This window comes from Balaenoptera physalus (genome assembly GCF_965194825.1).
Source record: "Balaenoptera physalus genome assembly, chromosome: 20".
Lineage (NCBI taxonomy): Eukaryota > Metazoa > Chordata > Mammalia > Artiodactyla > Balaenopteridae > Balaenoptera > Balaenoptera physalus.
In genome coordinates this window covers 37,346,333-37,361,877 of record NC_138901.1, presented here as the reverse complement: position 1 = coordinate 37,361,877, position 15,545 = coordinate 37,346,333, and the positions used below count along the sequence as shown (strand labels likewise).

Below are 15,545 nucleotides of genomic sequence, written 5' to 3'. Positions count from 1 at the left end.
TGTGACCTTGGTCAAGTCACTTAGCCTCAGTGATAATTGCCAAAATGAGGATGAAAAAGAGATATTGGATGTGAATTGTATGTAAATTTTATAATAAATGTACACAAAAGTTTAATATTATTGTTGCTGTTACAGTTGGTTGTGCTTCCTCAGGGATGTTCACAGAATTTTTTTTGCAGGTGAAAAGTTTGAGGGTGAATATCCCGAAGACTCAGCACACTGAGAAGTTTTGTGAAGGTACAATTTAAAGGGAAGGGAACTAACGGCAGCTGCAATTTTTCCTGTGCTTGTTTTCAAACTGTTCCTATGGAGTGAGGGTGCGAAAGAAAGAGGAAGGGAAGGAAGGGAGAGGGAAGTCTCTTCTGAAGGGTTAAAGTAAGATAGTGCTGTAAAGTGATTCCAGATGTACAAATATTAATATCTCTCTCCCTCCCTGATGAATGAGAAGGTATGACCCAGTTAGGAAACTGCTAAAATTACCGGCGCCACCGAGACCTCAGTCGATGGCCCAGCACAGATTTTTATCCTTACCCCGGCAACTATAATGCTGATGAAGGGCTCGGACCTGCTGCAGCAGACCTTCCAAAACTTCACTCTGTCCCTTGTGTCTGGGCGCTCTGTCGTCATAGTCTTTCCAGTCTATTGAACAAAAGAAACAAACAGAGTAAAATTTTCAAGTAGGGGAGGCCTCTTCCCTGCACTGCCTCGGGAGCTGCATTTTGCTCATACTACCCGCAGACTGTGTGGATGAGCATCCCGTACTCGCACAGCTAGCAGGCATTACCAAGGGTTTGGAAGCTGCCATTTTTCAGGCCCTGTGCAAAACAGTAATTGTGGTTGGTTTCTTGTGTTGGGCAGTTTTAAGGCAAGAGAAAATGGTAATTGAAAGCCAAAAGAAAACAGAGAATTTGGGAGTCCATCTTCCCCTCCCCCAGCTCCTTACCCTCCTTTTCAGCGTCTGTGTCCTAATCAGTTCCCCTGTCACCTCTCCACTCAGCACCCCAAGTCGCCACTGGATTTCCACGGTAGGCAAGAAAGGGGTGGGAATGTGCAGACTAGATGAAATCCACGGTCCCAATGCTTTTATTGTAGGTTTGACACTTTTGGCCAAATTGACATTTCTTTCCAAGGAAAGAGCCCATGTCAGATGCCAAGAAATGGAAATCTACATTTTGCTCTAATGAATGTCTGCTTTGGTTAGCTGGCACAGCAACTCCTGCACATACTCGGAGCCACCAACCACCCTGTCTGCTCAGTCTCTAAATATACAGTATTAGCTTACATGGCAAATTTAAATTGCAATACCCACTGAGATTTTTCTCCCCCTTCTATTTTCATTCCATTTGGCTATAATGATATCAAGAGTAATAACCCGTACGGGACTAATGTCAAGATTATAATTCTGCTGTCTCCAACTCTAGATTTTTTTTTTCGGCAGGTCAGTCATTTCATAGTCCATCCCTATTCTCTTTCCCCTGGTTTTACTTTCTGGATCTTTCAAAAGCAACAACTTTAAGTGCTTCTTGGTTGAAATGCTTTCTCTAAAATTGCTAGACATTCTTTTCGAGAAAAGCCAGTTAGTTCACAAGTATATTTGAGGCTTAAATTCTAACTGAACAAGTTTCAAATTCCCTCCACCTAGAGTTACTTTAAAATATGGAGTCTCCCTTGTTTAGAAACTTAAGCAGATGCCATGACAGTTAAAGTTAGGTAAAAACATTCCACATTGGTCCATCCAAGGCCGAGTAGTACAACATAGTTAGAAAGAATGCAGGTTCTGGAGTCAGATAAACCTGGGTTTGAGCCCTGGTTCTTCTGATTCCTAGCTCAGTGTCCGTAAAACAAGTTACTTACACTGACAGGGCCTCTACTCCGTAGTATGAAAAAAGAGTATAGTATCTATCTTGCAGGATTTTTGTGAGGATTAAATGAGAGGTATATTAGCTATCCAGTGCAATGTTATGTGGAAAACCTTATGTAAATAATAACTTAAAAAGAAGGGAACTCATTGATGGAAAGTTAACTTCCTGAGTGGTGAGTGTGGAGACATCATTTCTTACCTTAGCAGATAATTCCCTTTGGAGAGGAAGGCCTCAGAGATTTTCTAATCCCTCCTCCTTCCCACCTTCCCCCAATGTACCCTTCTTCATTTTACCTCTTAGAAGGCTGAGGCCCAGAGATAACCATTCCAGTTCTAAATTTTTCAGCTTGGTGGTGGTGGTGGCATAGCTAGGAGTATAACATAGTCTCATGACCCTCCGTCTAGTGCTCATTTCCTTATACCATGGACATGTTTTTGTTTTTGTTTTCTTTTGAGAAGGAGGGTCAGAGTTTGGTTGGAGTCTGTGTGGTGTGGCTTAGTTGTGGTCAACTCTGGAGACAGGGAATTGGCATAGGTGCTTTCTGTGGACTCTGTTCTTTGTTGGCAGAAACTGTGACTTAATTTCTCTTTGCTTCAGGTTTTTTCTCTGTAAAGTGAGCTTTTGAGTCTCTTTTTAGGTTATTTGTGGTTTCAAAGAAATACTGCAAGTAAAGCACCATTCTGCACACATTGGAGATGCTCATTAAATGTTGGTGAGGCATTGTGACTAGAAGCATTATGGTGTTCACGTAGGATGGGCTATGGGAAATTTGGAAATGTTTGAGGGAACGAACTCCAAGTGGCCCTTGGACTATCTATAGTTTCCCTGGTATCTGGACACAGTGAGAATAAACATTGCTCTCATGAATTCCCAAAGGCCATTATGAGTTCGTTTCCTTAGTTGGATGAATGTATCTGAAGTACTCAGATAAGATGAGCAATGTTGTTGGCTTGAGTAAGACTCCTGGGGGACAATTACTATATGGCCCTGAACATGCTAATACATTCTAATGAGTGTTAATACTGCCATCAATGCAGGGGGAGATGAAGTGGACCTGGCTCTTTCAGCTGAGGCCTATTACATCAGAGGTGAGCTTGAGCTGATGACTTTATGATACATTAGAAAATTGCTAATGCTAAATTGCAGCCCGAGTGAGCACTGGACATGATGCCAAGGTTTTTGGAAAGAATGAGTCTTTCTCATAGATGTTTGGAAGGTTCTGATGACTACATAAAATAGGAGACTTTAGGGATGAGGGAGAAAATTGAAAATATATTAAGAAATCAGGAGCCTGACAGGAATAAACTTAGTGTGGTAGGAAAAGAGCAGATCATGCCACATAATACTGCTCACTGTTCTGGTAATGAGACACTTCAATTGCAACGCAATGCAGAGCTTACATTCACTGGTGATATCAGGGCTTTCCTGATCGTAACTCAGACAAGCCTGTCTGGGTCCTTTTCTCTTATTATGTACCATACCATATAACATAAGTCTATAAAAACACATTCAGGCCTTTTGTAAAAATATTTTAAAAAGTTTTATAGCTTACTGGAACTTATTACCAAATTTCCAATTATTCTGTTATGTTAGAATACATTGTCTTCTAGTAAATATCTGAATACTGATATATGTTACATCACAATGTCATACTCTGTTTATAAATAGAACCAGAGTGTTTTTATATTGTTCTTTCCAAGTGACATGGCATGTCTGCAGCGACTGTAATGACATGTTTGGATTTCAGTTCTTTGCCAGATACCCCTACTAATCAAATGTGCTGTTTTAGAAAGTGTTGCCATTTGCTATGTTAATTACCAAGTAATAAGTAACTCTTCCCAGCCCTGGACAACTGTTCTTTTCATTCTGGAGAGAGCTCTTCAAATGGGCTCTGAGGGAGAGTGTCTGAATAGAATTTGAAGTTTACAGAACCGGGACATCTGATGTTTATAAGTAAATACATCATGCAGATCAGAATTTGCATGGGGTCTGCGTTTGGAGTGGGTTTTCCTCTGACCCACCTTCAGGTCTAATTTTTTTTTTTTTTTTTTTTGCTTTTCTATCCCTTCTATCCCTCCATCTCCAAAAATACATACTCTTTTTACCCCCGTAGAATGAGATGGGTTCCCTAAGTATCTTAATCTTCCAATATTCCCCGCATGTGTTTCTGGTAAGTCTTCAGTAAGAAAGATGTCCAAGTAAGACTGGAATATTTAAATCATCAAATGCTAGGGGACTTAGGAGTCTTAGAGATCCCTGGTATTTGTGGTCCAAGGCTCTGTATGGCCTGATTTAGCTATCTGAATCCACCAGAGGCAGTAGTCAGGAATGGTTGGCTGGCTTTTAGTCTGATTGTCTGCCTGATAGCAGGGCATTAGCTACCACAGCAGAGTCTTGACTAGTTCAGACTTGAATCCTGGCTCAGCCGTGTTACCAAAGTTGTGACCCCAGGCAAGGCAACACCCTCTCTGAATCCTAATTTCCCTTATTAATAGAGGAGGAGGACAGCATAGTGGTTAAGAGCAAGGAACATGGGGTTTGGACCTGACTTCAGTGCTTGCTAATTTTCTGTTGTTGGGCTGTATGTATGTGTGTATGTACCTCAATATTAATAGTTCCCTCATCAGTAAAATAATAAAAATCACCTCAACAGGTTTGTTATGAAGATTGAGTTAATCTGTGTAAAGTTCTTAGATTAACATGCAGCATATAGTGAGTTTTATAAACGTTAGCTCTGGTGTTGATAGTGATACAGATGATAATGAAGATGCTTACCCACAAGATGGGAACAGTGGCTGTTGGCAGGATTCAGTGAGACACTGAATGTGAAAGCCCATAATATACCACCCGACTCATGGCTTTTCCTGGGCAAAGGGTTATTATAATACTCGAAAAATACAAGAATATATAAAATAGGAAACTAAAGAGCCCATAATCTCATAACCCAAATATCTGCTGTTAAATTTTAATAGGTATATGCAGACACACCTACCTAATTATAGTCAAGCTCACAGTTTAAATGTTATATGAAAAAAATTATGATGTTTGTTTACATAAAACGTATAAGAATTTCTTCTATACAATGAATCGTTTCTTAAAACACCATTTTTAAGGGTTGCATTTTATTCTGTAGTATGGATCTATATATATCATACTTTATTCAACCACAGAGTTAATATTGGATACTTGTTCTCCCCCCCACACATGATATTTCACTATATCAATATATGGCTGCCGTGCACATATTTGTTCATGATTGTGTGTCTGCATCTGTTTCTTTCGGTTAGATTCTTAGATGTATAATTATAGGGTAAAAAGAAATGAATGTTCTTATAGCAGCTGATATAATATGGTACATTGTGTTCCACAAAGGATGGAGCAGTTTGCACTTTCACAAGAAGTGTATGATACCATTTTAAATGATCCCATTAGTGAAGATTTTTAAAATAAAATATAATTCAGAACAATAGGTTCATTATGCAGAAAAATCTATCATGTAGTATGTCTGGAGATGTTCTTCCTGTTAATTAAATTTTCTGGTTAACAGAGAATTACCAAATACACCAGACATAAATTATTAAGTTTAAAATAATTAGAAGGGGCTTTGCTGGGTTTTTCAGCCACCATTATAAATATTATAGATTTCTATTTGTGGCAGAGTGTATCAGAGTGCCTGTTAATAAGAAAGCTTTTCTTCTGACAGAATGTAAGTAAGATTTGCTAGACTTCTGGTGAGGAAGGGGAGCTGAGGTCTAAAATGGACTGCATGTACTCTGGGCCAGCCACTCCTACTGTGCCATTTCAGTACATCTCCACAAAAGCCCTGTGAAGGGTATGATTGGACCCATTCTACAGATGTTGAATTGAGACTCAGAGACTTTCAGTAAATTTTGAAAGCCACACAGCTAATAAAAGGTATAATGGCTATCAAATTCAGTCTTGCTGGTTCCAAATTCCCTCTTCTTTCACTCCACTGAGTTGCCTCCCAGGGGAACATTTCTGCAGAGGAATCATTCGTTATGTGGCCAGATGCTACTCTGAGGAGGTCTTATTAGTCCCAAGCAGTGGGGAGAGGGAATGGCAATGGCATCCTGAGGATGGAACTGGAGTTGGAGTCTGGCCAGGCTTGAGAGAGGTCACAGCCACCACCTACTAGAAGGAGAGGCACACGCTGGTGTCGTGGTCTGAGCAGGTCCCCATCCTTTCATGTTATAAGCCGAGACTTGAACAAAATACTGTTGGCCCTGCAAAGTATCGAAATAGAGAGATTGATGCGTTGGGAGTTTTATTTAGTCAGTTTTACCCTAGAAGCTTTATTCTGTGTCTGATGAACTTGTTCATCCCACTACCCATACTTTAACTTTCTAGCTTTTCTTGACTATTACGTTTTTACATGATAATAAACATATTTGGGGTGCCCTCTTAGTTTCTTTGTGCTTTCTTTTTTCAAAATTGGAATATCATAGTTGCTTTTCCTGACCTTCCCCAAACCATTATACACCAATTTTTAAGAAGTCATAGTTCTGTAAGGTTTACCAAAACCTGCAGTTTCTCGCCCTTACCTCTTTTTCCTTATTTTCTCCTCCCCAGTGGCAACTACTATCACCTTTTTCTAGCTGATCAACTTGCTTTACAAGATCGACAAGTTGTAATGAACATCTTTTCAGATTAATAATTAAAGATCTGCTTCATTCTTTTAGTAGTTTACTTCACTTTGGGTAAACACAGTCATTTATTTAACCAATCCCTCATTAGTGGACATTTAGATTGTTTCCACATTTTATGCTAAATAAATAATGCTGCAATAAATATCCTTTACTCAGTTGTTCAAACATTTTAAAAATTAATTCTTTGATGCTACTTCAGTTTTAAAACCATTATTAAAACAATGGTTTATATGCTTTAATGTTTTATGACATTAAGAATTAAGGAGTTGTGGCTGTATGGAGGCTCCTCAAAAACATAAGAATAGAACTGCCATATGATCCAGCAATTCCACTTCTGGGTATTTATCCAAAGAAAACAAAACACTAATTTGAAAGATATATGCACCCCAATGTTCATAGCAGCATAATTTACAATAGCCAAGGTATGGAAGCAAACTAAGTGTCCATTAACAGATGAATGGATAAAGAAGATATGATTATACACACACACACACACACACACACACACACACACACACACACACACACAATGGATTATTACTCAGCCATAAAAAAGAGTGAAATTTTGCCACTTGCAACAACATGAGTGGGCCTGGAGGGTTATTATGCTTAGTGAAATAAGTCAGACAAAGACAAATACTGTATAATATCACTTATATGTGGAGTCTGAAAAATAAAACAAACAAACTAGGGAATGTAACAGAAAAGAAATAGACTCACGGATGTAGAGAACAAAGTAGTGGTTACCAGTGGGGAGGGGCAAGATAGGAGAAGAGAACTGAGGTACAAACCACCAGGTAAAAAATAAATAAGATACAAAGATATAATGTATAATACAGGGAATATAGCCAATATTTTCTAATAACTTTAAATGGAGTATAATCTATAAAAGTATTGGATTACTACATTCTACACCCGAAACTAATGTAACATTATAAATAAACTATACTTCAATTTAAAAAAAAAGAATTAAGGAGTTGTTTTTTGTTTGCTTATAATATTTTAAAATGTTTTATGCTTTTATATTTTTGCTTTGAGGAATTTTTTTTTTTTCTGATGAACCCAAAGGGGTGTTTTAGAAGTCAGCACTTGTTTAAAGCATTGCTTGCAAAATCTGTAAAGTGGTGTTTGAAGTTAAAAAAAAATAGCAATCTTTGTAGAGCCTTTGCTAGGGATTTAATAGTAATGGCCTTACCATATTATAAACTTAATTTTTAAAACATTAAAAATGGGTTTCTAGGTACCTCAAGGATATGGAGATTCTGTGAAGTGTAAATCTACTTCTAGGCTTTTATGTGATTAGGATAGTATCTGTGTTGCTCTCACTGGATGACCAACTGGAAAAACTTAATCCCTGTAAAAATTAGTTCAAATATTAGAGAAACTCTCTATGGAGAGTTTTCCATTTTTATCACCATATCACTTTTTCTTTTAAGCAGTGGAAATTCCCTCGGGTTCTCTCTGCCCCTCTTCCATCATGTGAGCTATAGGGTTGGGAATCAGATGATGATAGCATCTCTAGGGGCCACCCATTCAGGGGTTTGTTTGTTCTGCTAATCCACGGTTTTGGCCCCTGGTGTAGATGTGTAAGTAAGACTAAAAGTTAAGATTCTGTGATGGTGACCCAACCACCAAGAATTCTATTAGAATAAGCTGGTTCACACTTGAAGAGGTGCAACCTAACACAGATTTTTAATTCTGGGCTTCAGGATTATGCTTTACAGATAACTGTTTTAATTGACTAACCTTTTAGAAAAACAACAAGAAAATTCTCCTTCTACCTCTCACATATGAAGGTCCTAAGATTTTAATTATTTGAATTGGATAAAAAAATACAGGTTTAATTTAAGTTTACTTAAAATGTTTTTCAATTAAAAAGATTTTGATGATCCAGTTTTGTTGCATTTAATTGTTTGAGGAAATATAGGGTTTGTTCCAGACTGGACTGATTTGTTAAGTGTTTTTATTTTCTGCATTTCATATGCTTATATGGTTTATAGTTCTATAAATAATTAACATTTAAGTTTAGATTGGTTAAATAAATAAGCACAGTCTGTTCCAGTTTTTCATTCACAGTTTAAATTGGTTCAGGTTACTGAGAAATGTAGTGCCACCATATATAGTTTCTATTTTGTGAAAGCACATTTGGACAGATTTTTTTTTTTTTTTTTTTTAATCAAGGGAAAAGGGTTTCTCTCAGGAAATTGTGTGACTCCAATTGATGACTGATCTCAACTGAGGCTGTGGAGATGAGGGTTAGATGAAGCTATTATTTTTACCATCAGACAGGGAGTCAGAATTGGATCTCATAGAGCCTTTGATCCCTCCCCGAAGATTAGACTGTGATCCAGAAAGCAGCAGCTTTCAAGGCTTGCATGAGGCCAGTCTTTTTCTGATCTCTGTAGAACATGGCAGCTTACAAAGTGGTTCATGCTGTCTGCTCACTCCTTTGTGGGGTTCAGATTATGGATACCAGACATATCACGCTTAACGAGTGGCAGTTATTGCCAGAGAACTGGGCGTTGTCTGTTGCTTCCAAAGTAGGCATTTGCTATGAATATCCCAGCACAAACATCAGGAGTAGGGGAATGGGAAGTCTAACAGGAGGATTTGGTATTTACCATTGTAAGTCCTGTGATTGTGCATCTCAGGGTCTGCAGGTTTTCCATGATGATTTCTCCAGCCAAAGGACAAAAGTCTTTAGACATGCTCCATTCCACTGGATGGAAAGGGGAGGGGGGAAGAGGGGGAGGGAGGGAGGGAAAGAGAAAAAGAAAGAAAGAGAGAGAGAATAGTCATCTACCAAGAAGCATCATAGAAACTCTAGCATATAATCTCTCTCAAAAACAGTACGTTTACCCTCTTTTCCCTATATTGGCACATCTAACAATTCTCCTCGGCATAAGTCAGTTTCCAAGTTCACCATTATTTTTTAAAACAAAGGTGGGGAAAAAATCATTCAACAGTGAATAATATACCTTAATGTGTATGTATGTATATATGTATGTAGACACACATGCGCAGGCACATTATATATAAAAGTTCATTGTATATAGAAGATATTTACTTCATGTGAGAAGTGAAGGGTTCATTAGGATATTACCTTCTGTTTGTTCCCCACGTCTGGTTTCTGTTTCACCATTTTACTGAGAGTGCTACTTCAAGCTCCCAGGGGCATTCTCATCCCAAATGAAGAAGCCTCCTTTCATTTCCTTCCACATAATTTGACTCCTTTTCCTTCTGCAATCACCCTCTTCCTTTAGTGTCTCGTATGCTGCTCCCCTGGCTTTCCTTCTCCTCCCTGATACTGTCTTGCAGCCTTTTCATTAGGCTTCTTTTCAGCTGGAGAATTTGGGATTTGTGGCTGATCTCTTCGGTGCTCCGCACACACCTGACATCCCCAAAGTGGGTGTTCATTCACAGTTAAATCTTAACACCCAAATTGTAACACCCCATTTTACTGTGAGACATGCTCTTTCATAACATTTTCCACTGGTTGAAAAAACCGTGGTCAGGAGAGAGAAATTGTACATCATCAGTAAAAAGTGTCTTAAGTGACCGTTTACACACGGCAGGATTTGAGGCAATCCTACATGAAGCAGGAGCTTCAGTCACATGGAAGACAAGGGCTGCATATTTCTCAACCTCATGATGACAAGCTATGGGCCTTTAGATTTAAATTATATTCTCTATGACACTTAAATACTTCAAAATTAAGCCAAACCATCTCTAAATCCTGCTGTTCCCCTAGAGTCACACAATCCCTCTGTTCAGAGTTGCTGCCCCTGCATCTTTTGCTTCTCTTCATTATGCTCCTGGGAATCTAGCTTGCTATCCTCACTCTCTTGAAATTGCTCTCCTAAAATTCCTAGTGCTTTGATCATCCACAACAGCCTCTTCTTGGGAAATCCTGCCACTTTGGCCTCCCCCAATTTTTGCAACCTTCTTTCCCCTTGGTTTCGGTTGCACCCTGTCTTCTGCTTCTTCTACCTCCTGATTCCCTCTTTTCAGGCTCTCCCTGGTTCCTCCCTTTCTTTGTCCTTTGATGTGTTGTTCCTTGAGGGTTTGGCTCCTTTTTCATTCCACATGCTTGTCCCAGTTAGTGACCTTATCCACTTTTATGGCTCCAACAATGACTCTTGAAACTGTAATTCAATGTTTAGCTTCTCTCTGGAGCTCTGACTTCTTTCTGTAAATTTCCACCTGAGTGTCCCCACTCCACTTGAGTGGAAGTACTCCATTAAGTACTTTTCCTTACCGAAATATGTTTCTCCTCTTTTTTTCTTAATTTTAGCTCATTTAGCACTGCCACACATCCAGTCAACCAACCCCAAAACTCAGTGCATCCTGCCTCCTCTTTTTCCCCAATTCCTCACAACCAGTTGATTACTAAACCCAGTAAGTTCTGTTTTTAAATGTCTCCCATAAATTTCCCTCTCCCCCTCACACTGAAGCTATTCTAGAGCAGACCCTTATAATCATGAGCATCAACTCTGCAATTGATTTTTTGTAGGCCTAATTGATAAACTCTCCTAATTGATTTTTCTGTTCATCTCCTTATCCTTATATACAATCTTCTTACTATAGCCCAAATTATAGTTTTAAAATGCAGATCTAATTGTTTAGTTTCTCCTCATAAAATCTTTTCATAGTGTCCAGTTGATTTCCAAAGTAAAATGAAACCTTAACAAGGCATTCAAAGACCTTCATAATCTAGTCCCAGCCTTACTCTACTATCCTTATGTCCTGCCATTTCCCAAAGCAAAGTCCTTGTTACCTGTTTATTATTCTGTGCATTTTTATGCCTCTGTCTTGTGTTCATCTTCCAACCTTTGCTTGTCAAAACCCTACTAATGCTCTAAATTCCTCAGGAATAATTAATTAAATACATCTTTTCTGTGTTCCCAAAGTCCTTAATTTATATAAAAACAAGATTTATTACACATATATTATGCTTCTTTTTCTTGTTAGATTGTGAGAAATTTGAGAATAAGAAAAGTGTTAGTCATTTTTTTCCCCTCTAGATCCACTCTTGGATCTGTGTGCTTGGTGCGTAGAAAATGCTTACTAAATATTGTACAAGTCAAATACATATATATTTGTTTTATTGTATGCATATACATATGTACACACATACATCCAGAATAGACTGTTTTTCCAACATGGAGATATTTTTCTTCCATGTGAATCTTCTCCTTCTCCAGACTCTTGCCCTTTGAAGCTCTTAGGCATATTGTAAAATCTAATTAGAATCAAATGATTAAGGTTATATGTTTACTCTCAAATCAAGCCTATACCTTATTATAAATACATATTCTAAAACATATATATGTATGTATTTTAATATATGTGTTATGTATATATAGGTATGTATGTATAATTTTTTCCCCAGATGTTTTATTATGCCTATGAGCTACTAGCTCTTGAAAAAGCCAAGTTTCTTAAGGTCAAATTAGAGAGGGTTTGTAATCAGAGAATAGTGTTGCATATTATTTTAAGCTAAAGAAAAAAGAGCAGTCATTGAGGGAATTATCACAAACAAAATGAAAATTAGTAGCACATGTGCAAGGACATCTAGAAAGAACAAAGAATATAGGAAAATTCTAGAAACAAAAATATCTTTGGTTGCCATTGAGACATGCATGGTTCACTGATGTGGTGAAGCCCCAAGCCCAAGACTGAGGATCAAGAGCTTCTGATTTCAGGCTAAGGATTCAGGGTAACATCCCAAAAGAAGAGCTAGGGATTAGTGGGAACAAGACCAGATTATTTGAGAAATGATTAAAGAAATGTTGCTCAAAGATGCAATCTTTAAAATTTCTGAAGAAACAATTTATTTTTGAATGAAAGCTGTCATATTCTATTGAAATAGTTCTACAAAGCATGTTTCAGGTGGAAAAGAGGGCCTGGCTTCTTGAAAAACAACAACAACAACAAAAAACAAATAGAAACAGGTTTGTAGGAAGGTGTGTTCTTCTTTAGGAGTTAATAGAAAGTTTTAAGCATTTAAGTCTAATTAGATCTTATAACATGTCGAGGTTTCAAAGGGGGAAGGGTCTAGAGAAAGAGAAGATCTACATGGAAGGAAAAAAATTCTCCATGTTGGAATGGCCAGTCTATTCTGGGGCAACCTATAGTTTTTTTTCCCTCTGTGTACTTCCTTGGGTTGATGGACTCTTGACATAAAGAAAGTAGCTTCTGCTCACTTCTGGAAATAGAATGAGCCGGAATCACTTTGAGAGCCAACTGGGAATTCTAAGAAGGCAACTTAGCATGGTCTCTCTGGAAAGTTATGTGTAGGTAGTTTAAGACTTAATATTAAAGCCATGAGAAAAATCACTTATAAGTCTGCTCTAAATCCCTGAAGGGTTGGAGCCATGTATATGAAGTTTAAAACGATATAAGACTTACAGTTTTAAGATAAAGATCAGGGCAACTGTTTCTACTTAGGTCTGGGAAATAGAAGCAGGGTTCAATCATGCAGTGGCTCATAGCAGTTGAACATTAGTAAGAAAGGTACCAGACAAAACCTAGGTGTTAGTATTTCTTAAAATTTGGCTCTGGCTCAAACTGTGATTCACTATATTTGTATCAAATAGCTATGAATATTTTAAATGTGAAGTTCTGTTATTTTAACAAATATTTCATTTTTATCTAAGCTTTAGAAATGTAGAGCAGTTGGGCAAGAGAGTTTCTACCTAAACCATCACCATTTTCCTGATGGCAGCTATATAAACCACAGACCAAGCTTAAGAGGAAGAAGAGCTCCTGAAGGTTTCCCCTCGTCATTTAAAGTCTGTGATGTGAGGAGAAATGTCCCAGAATCAGTGGGAAGAGTAGAAAATTCATAACTGGAAGTGTTAGGGTGCACAAGCAGAGAACTTAGTCAAAGTGCAGGTAAATTTCAAGCCTCATGGTGTGGACTGTGTGATTAACAAGCCCTGAAGAGTGATAACACTCTTTAGGCCAGCTTTTTGAGAGGTGAAGACTGTGCAGAAGTAAAGGCATAAAGAGAGAACATTGCAGCAATGTCTAATTTCTATTCAGTTGATTAAAAAAAAAAAAATCTAAAACCTGCTATTGTCCAGGTTCTCCCTCGAATCTCAAATGCCTCAAAGTCTAGAGTTGTTTTATCCTCTTCACACACCAGGAGGACAGACTGTAAAAGTTATCCTCTTGCGTCTTGCCTCTTGCCCAGGCCCTACCCAAGCTTTCCACTTGAGCCTCACTGGTCACTCGACCTCAGACCCGTTGCTTATGCTGTTTTCTCTTTTAATATGCTCTCCTTCCCCAAAATCTTCTACCCCTTCATTCAAACCCCTGGTTCAAGGATCCTTCGTTTCCATAGCTCTTCTTGGCTTTCCAAGGGAAGCTCCTTTGCCAACTTTCCCATAGTAATTTTAATATGTCTCTTACATTGCACTTGCTTTATTGTTTTGTATTTAAGAGATCTGTCTCCTCTTTAGTCTATAGGCTCTTTAAGAGCATGAACCAAGTTGTATTAATACCAGTTTCCAAAGCATCTATCACAGCACCTAGCACAGTATAGGTGGCTCAGTTTATGTTGGGTGAATTGAATACTTGATTCATGACTTTGGAATGCTTGAAGAATAAGGTAGACAGAAATCTGGCGCTGGTACTTAAAGAATAAGAAAACAGTGTTAGAAAAAATACGGTCAAAAGAGAATGGAAGTTGCTTGAGCTGCCCAGTAAGTAGTTAAGATGGAGATTAATTCCTGGCTTCCAGATTCCCGGCATCCCAGACTCCTCACTTGTCCATACTGCCTCTAAGGACCCCAAAAATAAAAGTTTATTTCCTATTCCCTATCAGCACTTCTATGGAACCAAAACAGCATTTTTACTGGCCACACTCACCCCGGCGCCTTAGCTAATGAATGGAATTTGGCTCGACTGCCCAGCCCAGCACCAGAGCATTATGAAATCTTCCCCTGATCCATCTAATTGTGCAGTTTCTAACCTTTCGGTCCAACCATAGCACAAGAAGAAGAAAGAGGGAGAGAGGGATGTGCCGAGAAACCCAGAAAAAGATCAAATACAGTCATTCCTAGAGATGAGAAGATGTGTCTTGCTGAAGCATGAACCCACTCAACACTTGTGGGTTTTAAATTGGGAAATGACGTGTGAAAACTCTGGATCTGGGAATTCTGTTTAGCTCTGGCAAAATACGAGGTTGGAGCTGCTTGCATTTTTTATTTTAAATTCCCTTGGTAGTTCTAGGAGTAGGGGCATGCATTACTTTCAAACAAGAATCTTTATTGTTTGCATAGCACACAGTCTTCTAGTTAATTAGAAAAACATTTTTTTTCCCCAAATTAAATTTCCCTAGAAAAACAATGATTTAAATTAAGGGCAAAAGGCTTTTTTTTTTTTTGGACACTAGTAAATCCTTCCTGCACCTACTACTTCTAGAAGATTAAAAGCACAGTTGGAATTGGAAGACTATATTCATTTATTTATTGTCAGATTCTGCCATCTACAAAAGTAATATGCCCCTACCTATGTACATTGTGTATTGTCTTAGTTTTGCCTGCCATATTACAGAGCTACCTACAGATACAGACATGATGCAGAGATTCTAAATGTTCAGGTTTTTGAAAAGTACGTAATACTACAAGTAACAACAAAAAAGTCAGCTCCACAGTCTGGTCTATTTGCTTCTTTATTTATCTCCTAATGGCTCTCCTGTTATGGCTGAATTTATTCTTTCTCTTGATCGTCTTTGCTTTCTAAATAAACGATACTATAATTTTTGTGATTCTTACTACTGCTGAGAGTTCTTTCTCTTTTTCCAAGCTTGGCATGAAGTGTTTGTTGAAAGAGTACCAGTCTTCTAGAGACCCAGCTGCTGCCAGCCTAATGTCTTCAGTGAGATTCACGGAGCTTCACCTTTGTACTTTTTTGGTCTCTTAACCAGGGGTGACTTTAAACAAAAATTCCTTCAGTAATTTCTGCCATTTGGGGATGAGAAAGTCTGAGTGTTCTGCACTAGTGGAGT

The 15,545-nt window shown here is 38.2% G+C and overlaps 1 protein-coding gene and 1 long non-coding RNA gene across 5 annotated transcripts in view; one reads left to right on the top strand and one right to left on the bottom strand.

The window, feature by feature from the left end:
- The window catches only part of ANKFN1 (ankyrin repeat and fibronectin type III domain containing 1), a 427,590-nt gene that overhangs the window by 64,920 nt on the left and 347,125 nt on the right, over nt 1–15,545 (bottom strand). For all 4 annotated transcript variants that reach the window (XM_082439936.1, XM_082439937.1, XM_082439935.1 and 1 more), the window contains 3 exons: nt 9,151–9,248; nt 6,016–6,106; nt 532–639 (listed from right to left, as the gene is read on the bottom strand). In XM_082439936.1, the coding sequence (XP_082296062.1) occupies nt 532–639; nt 6,016–6,106; nt 9,151–9,248 (297 nt within the window). The remainder of the gene's footprint in view (nt 1–531; nt 640–6,015; nt 6,107–9,150; nt 9,249–15,545) is intronic.
- Nucleotides 1–15,545, top strand: part of LOC309649789 — a 404,889-nt gene that overhangs the window by 78,737 nt on the left and 310,607 nt on the right. The window lies entirely within an intron of this gene.